Source organism: Dromiciops gliroides, chromosome 1 (genome assembly GCF_019393635.1).
Source record: "Dromiciops gliroides isolate mDroGli1 chromosome 1, mDroGli1.pri, whole genome shotgun sequence".
Lineage (NCBI taxonomy): Eukaryota > Metazoa > Chordata > Mammalia > Microbiotheria > Microbiotheriidae > Dromiciops > Dromiciops gliroides.
In genome coordinates this window covers 680,497,241-680,506,183 of record NC_057861.1, presented here as the reverse complement: position 1 = coordinate 680,506,183, position 8,943 = coordinate 680,497,241, and the positions used below count along the sequence as shown (strand labels likewise).

Below are 8,943 nucleotides of genomic sequence, written 5' to 3'. Positions count from 1 at the left end.
CTCTTCTAGGTACCTTCCCTCCGCTTTGCTTGAGATTTCCAAGAATTATCATCACCAGTTGCCGGGGAGAGAGGGTGGCAGCCTATAGTGGCCAGTGTGGCACTCAAAGATGTTGAGATGTTCATAGTACTGTGGAGTGGACTGTGCTGGATGCAATGGAAAGAATGAGGGATTCTGGGAATGAAGAAATGAAAACCTGGGGAGGGAACAATGGCGACTTCCCTTAAGGGTTGTCATGTGGAAGAGGGACTGGAAGGTGGATGTCACTCTAAAGGGCAGGAGGAATACCAAAGGGTGACAGAAGGAAGCAGATTTCAGGTCAATCTGAGGGAAAAAAAAACTTTTTGGGAACGAGAGCTACCCCCGAATGGCAAAGCTGGCTGCTTGTTGTGAGACAGTGAGTGCCTGGCCACAGAAGAGATGGTCAGCAAACATCTACTGGTGCTAGGCGGTGCTAGACCATCTAGCAAGTTCCTGCCAAGTCTAAATCTTTACTAATTAATGCCTCAGGGAACTTTCAGACACAATTGTACCTACACACTGTTGCACATCCAGCAGGCTGGCTTGTAGAGAAAATCTGTCCACAGCTAGACACCATTTCCCACTCCCTACACACACACACACACACACACACACACACACACACACACACACACACACTCATGCACACATTGGCACAGAGACACGAGAATAGCCCACTGAGTCTCTCCATTCCAGCCACCCCCTATTTCACATGCTATGTCAGAGCAAATCATTCACTGTCAAGAGCCAGGGAGAGGGGGCAGCTAGGTGGCACAGTGGATAAAGCACCGGCCCTGGATTCAGGAGGACCTGAGTTTAAATCTGGCCTCAGACACTTGATACTTACTTAGCTGTGTGACCCTGGGCAAGTCACTTAACCCCCATTGCCCTGCAAAAAACAAACAAACAACAACAAAAAAAAAGAGAGCCAGGAAGAAGCCCCGGCCAAGAAATCAGATGAATCATTCCCCACCTGCCCTCAGCAGGCACAGTGGGAGTACCCCCTCCACCACCACCACTACCTACCTGCAAGTGTAGTGTTTTTTATTAACATCACTTTGTTTTAAACTTTTTAAAAAGTCTTTCAGTCAGTGCCCCCCCACCCCAGTTCCCTTCGTCCCCCCCTAGCTGTGAGCTAAGGGGGGCCTTTTGTGTTTGGATGTGGAGCCCCGGGGTCTTCCTCGGCCTCGCCTCGGCGGCCTTCCACTGAGGCTCAGTCCTACTGACTCCCCCCGGCCAGTGCTGGCGAGGGCGGGGCCTGGGAAGCCAGCCCCCGAGCCAGGCTGGAAGGAGGGGCCAGAATGTGGTGAGGTCCCTGAGAGGGGGGTCCCCAGGGTGGGGAAGGCCAGGGGTGGGGAGAGACTCTGGGCTGTGTTGGCAGCGGCAGATGCCGCCATGGCTTGGCTCCTTCGGGCAAAGGCCCTCTCTTGGCGCAAGTAGCGAAGTTCATCCCTAATGTCTGTGAGGACACTGAGGAGGCGGGACTGGAGCTCCCGGTCTCTGGCCCGCTCCTCTCGTTGCTGGGCCCGCTCTTCCTGCCAAACCCCCAGCTCCTGGTGGTATAGCTGGTCCCACTGTTCCTCCAGGTCCAAGAGCCGATGCAGGTTAGTCCGCCAGGCCTCCCGAGCACTCCGGGAACAGCTCATACCCCCCCGGAGGGGGTCCCCACTTGGCGAGGCTGAGGAAGGAAGAGACTCTTCACGGAACAGTGGGGAACGGGGGCCTGGATCCTCCAGTTTTTCCCAATTCATACCCCGAGGTCTGCCCCTGCTGGTCCCATCTCCTCTCTCTTCATCTTCAAGTGAAGGTGGGGGCAGCTGCGAGGGGCTGAGGACCTGGCTGAGGTCGCTGACCACAGCAGGGCCATCCCAGTCAGGAGGGGCTTCACCTGGGTCCTCAGGAAGCGAGGCGAGGGAGGTCCGAGAGCTGCAGTGTCGGAGCAGCAGCATTCCACGTCTCTCTTCCTCCTCTTCCTCTCCTTCCTTGACGTGGCCGGGTGCTGCCTGAGTGTCTTCATCCTCCTCATCCACCGAGGCATAGGAGACCATCATGCCATTTCGGAGGGCTGGAGAGATTGGGGGCTCAAGGCCAGGCTCTGTGACCAAAAGGAACAGGGAATATACATCAGGAAATGAAGAAAGTGATTCTGCTGAGGCCTCCCCCCCACCACCCCCATCCAGCCTCCCTCAGTCCCAGTCCCTAAACATTCCCTAAATGAGGCCCCTGAAGGAAGGAAGCTCATGGCAGTGAAGAGAGGAAGCCCCAGAAGAGTCACCTGAATTCAACCCAACCTTATCTCGAAGCCTTCCCTGATCCTCTGCTTTGATCTAGCCAAGCCAGTCTCCGCTATCCAGAACATGGAACAGACCATGCCCAGTGCAGCCTGTGCTCGTGTAAAATCAATGGATTCAGAGCTGGAAGAGTTCAACCCTTTCATTTTACAGATAGGGAAACTGAGCTTCACGTGACCTGCCCAAGGCCATGTGGTATGTCGTGAAGAAACTGAAGTCCAAAGACAGAGAAGTCATAGGTCACAGATCCAACACTGGACGTGACTTGCCCAGGGCCACAGAGGAGGAGAGCAACAGAGCTAAGTCTAAGGACCCAGGTTTCCCAAGTCCGAGGCTAAGCCATTCAAGCAAGAAGCAGGATTTGACTGGGGCCAGCCCTCTGACCTGAGGACCACCAGACGCCAGATTGGGGTTTGAGTCTCTGGAGACACAGGGAAGATCGCCCTGCATTGGTGGCCCCCAATCCCCTTCCTGTCTGACTGCACAGCCTCACAGGGCCAATGGGGCCATGGTTGAGGGTGTCCAAGTCATCTGTGGTGGTTTTAAATTCCATCATCGATTTGCAATGTAGCCTGTAGGTTTGCCCAAACCGTCTCCAGCTAAACAGCACTTTAGGACTACAGAGAAATTTTTGTTGATAATGTAGCCATTTTAGCATTACAAAGTATCTTTTTTTTTTTTTTTTTAGGCAATGGGGGTTAAGTGACTTGCCCAGGGTCACACAGCTAGTAAGTGTCAAGTGTCTGAGGCCAGATTTGAACTCAGGTACTCCTGAATCCAGGGCCGGTGCTTTAACCCCTGCGCCACCTAGCTGCCCCCTATTACAAAGTATCTTAAAGCTCGTTTTATAGCAGCAACAACCACAGCCCAGAGATGGCGACTTGGCCCACGACACACAGGGACTAGAACTAGGGACTTCTGAATCGTAGACCAGGATTTTTTTTTTTTCTCTGCATGACCTTTGATCTTCCCCCAAGTTTGGCCCAGACAGTCTAGACTCTGAAAGTCCAACATAAGCAACACTGCCCTGCTAGGAATCACAGGATATTAGAGCAGGGAGTCCTTAGAGATCTAAGTATACCTCTCCCACTTTGTTTTACAAATGTGAAAACTGAGTCATAGAAAGGTTAAGTGACTTACCTAAGGTGAAACCAGACAGGTACTAAGTGGTAGAGCCAGAATTTGAACTCAGGCCTTTTGACCCAAAGTCCAGTGAGCTTTTCACTATGCAAGGCTGCCCCCACAGAGAGCAGGCAGAAGTGCTCCCTTGCTGGCACCAGCGTAGAGGCTGGGATGAAAGATGCCCCAATGGCAGGGAAGCCCTGACTGCTCTGAGACTCTAGGGAAGAAGCAGCATGTATGATAGGGGCACCACAGCAGGGACAGGACACAGATGGGCTCAGGCTTGGCATCTGTCACACAGGGGCCCCCAGGGGAAGACAGAGATCCTCCCAACCCTCCATTTGCCCTGACCAGGAATGGCGACACAGCGTGGTAGGAGGGGGAAAGCACTGGGCTTGAATCGGGGACCCTGGGTTTGAATCCCAGCTCTGTCACTGGCTAAATGCCAATAAGCAAATCATCTTGCCTCTCTGAGGCCTTCATCATCTCAGAAATGGGACTAAATTAAACCTGTGGCACCTCTCACCGGACTGCTGGGAAAGCAGTTCTGCAAACCCTCCAGTGCTCCAGAAATGGAAGCTCTACTTATTAGGGCTCCTATTCTGTCTTCCACTGCCTTCCACAGGCAAGCAAAAGGCCCACAGCAAGTCCCAAGAAGGGCAGGCATCAGCAGGCTTTGAAAGCCCAAAGTCTTCTCCCCTTGTGGGATCACTGCCCTTGTCTGGACCAGAAGTTCCTGTGTAAAATGACCTCTCATGTCCTTCCCAGCCCTGGCAGAGGGCACTGGGTCAGGAGTCAGTGGGCCAGGGCTTTGAGTTCCACCTCTGCTTCTTACTATATGACTTGGGACAAGTCACTTCCCCTCCTTTTCTGGGCCTTGGTCTCATCTGTGAGGTGGGGGGCAGACTAGGTGATTTCCAGTTCTAAATCCTTGGAGCCGATCTCCCCTCTTCCTCCTCTCTAGGTCCCAATGTAGGGGGTGGGGGAAGAGTCTGTGCTCCTGGCTCAGTCCCTGAAACCTTCCCCTATGAAGGGGATCATGGGACTTAGTGCTGGAAGACACTTGGGAGATCAGCCGGTCCTTCCCCAGCACATTACAGAAGAGGAAACTAAGCTTTGGGAAGGTTGAAGAACTTGCCCAGGGTAACAGATGGTCAGCAGCCCTCTTGTCACTGACCCACAATCCTCTCTGGAAGCCACCCGACACTGAGTGACTCTCGTCCCCTCCCCCAAGCCAAGGCCTCCCAAAATGCCCTGGGTCTCACCAGAGTCAAAGAAAGCCTCTGGCTCTGCCTCAGGGCTGGCCTGGGTAAAGGTGGAGGCCACCATCTTCTCCAAGGGTGTGAGGCGGGCCTTATGGGGACCACAGCTGCCAGGGGGGCCCTTCTTGGAGGTGAGCTTCCGCTTGACGTCCAGCCGTAGATCCCGCCACTTGTGCTTCAGGTCTTCCACAGAGCGCTCAGTGTAACCCAGGAAGTTCACTCGGCTCTGGATCTGGCCCCAGAGCTGGTTTCGGAGGGCAGAATGGGTGCGCAGGGCCTCGGCCCCGTACAAGGCCCCAAAATGCCGAACCACGTTCCACACCAGTGTCTCTGTCTCATCATTAGAAAAGTTAGCTTTGCGCTTCCGACCAGGGGCCGCCATGCCCGGTGACTGGGAGCTGGAGGAGGAGCTGCCCACCCTGTGCCAAGGCTGCACAGAGGGCCCAGTGGCCCTCCAGCAGCTGACAGGAAGGGCAGCACTTCAGGTGGGAGGTCAAATGTCTGGCCCAGGTAGTAGGACCAGGGCAAGAGTCCTATCCCATGAAGAGGAAGGCCAGATTTTAGGCATCGGTTATTCCCTGGGTCAAAGGAGTGGGAGAAGAAGGCTTTATGTCCCCGTTGGCCCCCTGTCTCTTCCCCTCCATGGCTCCAGTGCACCTGACAAATGAAGAGAGAAGCACATTCAGATGAAATTCATTTGATTGAGGGTAAATAGGGCCCCCAAGGTCATATTCCTCCCAAACCCTCCTTTCCTAATATCATCCAACACCATCATTTGCCTTGCTCTTGTCCTGGGCTATATCCCAACCAACAGATTTGTGACAATTCTTGTCCCCCTTTTTTAATTATATAACTTGTCAGCAGCTCAGTATAAGAGAAAAAGCACTGCAGTGAGTTAAGACCTGGATCTGACTTACTAGATATGTGACCATGGGCAAGTCATTTCCCCTGTCTAAGTCTCAGTTTTCTTCTCTGTAAAAGGAGAAGAATAATACTTTTACTACCTCCCCTACAGGACGATTGTGCGCTAAGCACTATGGAAATGGAAGTTATAGCCAATTTCAACAATACCATAAGCACCTGGAGAACAGAGACCATGTCTTCTACATCTTTAAATTTCCTACAAAGGTTATTGCAGGGCTGGGCAGATCCCAGTTCAGTACAGCACCTAGAAACCACAAAGTATGATGTTGTTCAATCATTTCAGCCCTGTCTGACTCTTCGTGACCCCATTTGGGGTTTCCTTGACAAAGATACTGGAGTGGTTTGCCATTTCCTTCTCCAGCCCATTTTACAGATGAAGAAACCGAGGCAAATTGGGCTAAGTGACTTGCCCAGGGTCAAACAGCTAGGAAGTTTCTGAGGCCACATTTGAACTCAGGGAGGTGAGTCTTATGAGTTTTCCTGACTCCAGGCCAGGAGTTATCCACTGTGATACCTAGCTGCCCTACAAAGTATGATGTTGGTTGTTAAAAGTGAATTTTTAGGAGAACCTGACTCCATTTTGTGCTAGATTTATTGTTACTATAAAACTGTACAGGATGTCTCTCTCCTAGTAACCCTCTTTCCCCAATCATTTCAAGCTTACAAAAGAAAACTCATAGGATTTTTAATAATTCCAGGAATTCACTTCTCCTAGCCCTATCTAATGTGACACACAGTAAGAGCTAAACAAATGCTATTTAACTAAGTGATGAAGAAGAAACTACACAGATAGGTGGCACAGTAAATGGAGTGCCTAGGCCTGGAGTCAGGAAGATCTGAGTTCAAATCCAACATCAGACACATACTAGCTGTATGACCCTGGGCAAGTCACTTAATCCTGTTTGCCTCAGTTTCCTCATCTGTAAAATGAGCTGGAGAAGTAAATGGCAAACCACTCTAGTATCTCTGCCAAGAAAAACCCAAATGGAGTCACAAAGAGTTGGACATGACTGAAAACGACTGAAGAAAAACAACAAAGAAGATACAGTCTTCTTTGGTCTGGTGTAAATGGCTATGCTAAAAGCCTCTGTAACAGTTTAAATGTGATTTTTCTTTTGCAAAAAAATGTAGCTTTTTCCTTTCCCAGAATCCTTCCAGATCTTACCCAACACTGCTTAGTAAGCCTCCCTACATGACCCAGCTGATCTCACCCCCAACACTGGGTCATGTAGCTCAGGAGGATACATATCATCAGTGGAAATGTGAGACATATATCCATCACCTACTTACTGATGGCGTCACACTCTTGAGTGTATAAATAAACTGCAATGTACCTGTCTCTGTCTACAAGTTGTGTTGGCTTATTCGTGCAGTGGCTAGCAAGGAAGTTGAAAATTCTTACAACATGGTTATTCGGTCCAAAAATTTGATTTCATCTTGTTGGGAGAGGGGAAGGAGAAAGAAAGATTGTCCATTGATCGCCTCTCCATTACCTTTCTCTGTCAGAGGGGTTACTCTATCTTGAATTGGGGAACTGGCATAGAGAATATTAAACTGAATCCTACTTGAGGCTTAGCCACTAATTCCCCAAATGGTCTTAAGTCAAGCCACCTCTTTCACAGAGTCTCAGGTTCCTCAGACCTCCAAGGAGGCTGATCCAGCACCACCTTCTCTGTCTCTAGGGCCTCACATCCCACGGGCTGCCAGCTATGCCTCTGAGACCATAGGAGAGGCTTGATCCAGCAACAGAAAGGCTGGTAGCTGCAGGTGTTGGGAAAGAGTGGCTAGGGGCCCTAGGAAGTAGTCATGAGAGGTGGGCAGAAAGTAGCATGGGGTGTTAGCATTAGTTTTTGTCTACGGCATACACCCAGTCATCTCCCCTCCCCCAGGGCATGGGGCATGGGTCTCCCCTCCTGCTCCTCACTAAGTCTGTTCTCCGACATCATTGGCAGAAGACCAACAAGCTTGCCTGGGTGGGGCTGCGTTGGGCCTCACCTCGGTTAAGGTGGAGGACCCACTGCCCAGCTGGGAAGGCAGAGGCCCTTCGTGCCCTTCTGGGAGCGTCTCGCCCCTGGCTGGAAAAAGGGCCCGAAGGAGACGAAGGGGTCCCTCCTACTCCCCAACCCCATACAGCTGGATCTGGGTGGGGCGGCACTGTGCCCCTCCCCCCAAGCATACACACACACACACACACACACACACACACGCCTCCCGGTCCACGGTCCTACCCCACGCTGTCTATTGCCTGCCTCCAGACATTGGGGCACCGCTGGCCCTGGGGTCACCCCAACATCACCAACGCGGGGGTGGGGGAGCAGAGTCCTGGCCCCTTGGCCAATAGGAAGCGCCCACCCCCTCCCTACCCAAGAGTGGGACGCAAGCCCGCTGCCCGCTGACAAACCTGGCCCGGGCTCCAGGCACTCGGCTAGTGCTCGGCGGTGTGGCCCGCTAGCCCTGCCCCTCCCCTGAGGGAGGAGGGAGGGCGGCCGACCTGGCGGCCGACCCGGTCGGGGCACAGTTCAGAGGGAGGGCGGAGGTCGCAGCTCGTCGGGCGGCCTGGGCACTGGGCGCACAATGTGGGGGGGGGGGGAGCGCAGCAAGTCCCGACTCCCGCCGCTTCGGGGGCTAATGGCTCCTGCCAGGGCAGGAACTTGCCTTCATTTCCTCCACCACCGCCTGCCACAGAGGGAAGGAGCTGTCTCCCGGCCGCCCTCTGCCGGCCCTCGGGCCTCAATGCCCGCCCCGCCCCCTACCTCCAGCCTGGACCCCTGGGTCCTGTCCCAGTGCTGCTGTGGCTTAGCTGCGGGGTGACCGTGGGCAAGTCACTTCCGCTCTCCGGCCTTAATGTCCACACCTGTAAAATGGGTCCGCGGGGACATAGCAGGGCACGGGGCAAGAGTGACACCAGGGACAGAGGACTTGGATTCAAATGTTACACTGTGGCACCTTGGACAAGTTACTTAGCTTCCCTGGGCCTCAGTTTCCTCATCTGCAAATGTCCTTTATTTATTTATTTGTTTGTTTATCTGTTTATTTGTTTATTTATTTATTGAGGCAATTGGGGTTAAGTGACTTGCCCAGGGTCACACAGCTAGTAAGTGTTAAGTGTCTGAGACTGGATTTGAACTCAGGTCCTCCTGACTCCAGGGCTGGTGCTCTATCCACTGTGCCACCTAGCTGCCCCTGCAAATGTCCTTTAAAGAGAGAGCTGTAAGCAAGAGGCTGAATGAACATCTGTCAGATCCTAAAGGAGATTGCTGTCCAGGTATAGGCTGGACTAAATGCCTTCTAACTGAATTTCTGCAATTTTGTGAGATCTATCT

General features: G+C 52.6%; 1 protein-coding gene across 2 annotated transcripts; it reads right to left on the bottom strand.

Moving 5' to 3' along the window:
* Positions 1-1,139: 1,139 nt before the first annotated feature.
* Positions 1,140-8,310, bottom strand: LOC122735650 (myb-related transcription factor, partner of profilin-like). 2 transcript variants are annotated; one of them, XM_043977365.1, is made up of 3 exons: positions 8,022-8,310; positions 4,700-5,353; positions 1,140-2,116 (listed from the first exon to the last, which is right to left on the bottom strand). In XM_043977365.1, exons 2-3 carry the CDS (start codon positions 5,076-5,078, stop codon positions 1,146-1,148), a joined length of 1,350 nt encoding a protein of 449 aa, XP_043833300.1. In that variant the 5' UTR covers positions 5,079-5,353; positions 8,022-8,310; the 3' UTR covers positions 1,140-1,145. The 2 variants fall into 2 exon arrangements, with proteins under 2 accessions (XP_043833300.1, XP_043833301.1); XM_043977366.1 differs by lacking the exon at positions 8,022-8,310 and adding an exon at positions 7,849-7,953.
* Positions 8,311-8,943: the final 633 nt, after the last annotated feature.

Excerpts from the sequence above, each read along its gene's own strand:
- LOC122735650 (XM_043977365.1), bottom strand. The coding sequence starts at position 5,078 with ATGGCGGCCCCTGGTCGGAAGCGCAAAGCTAACTTTTCTAATGATGAG. Across the intron at positions 2,117-4,699 it reads AGAGGCTTTCTTTGACTCTG|AGCCTGGCCTTGAGCCCCCA; the intron begins GTGAGACCCAGG and ends TTTTGGTCACAG.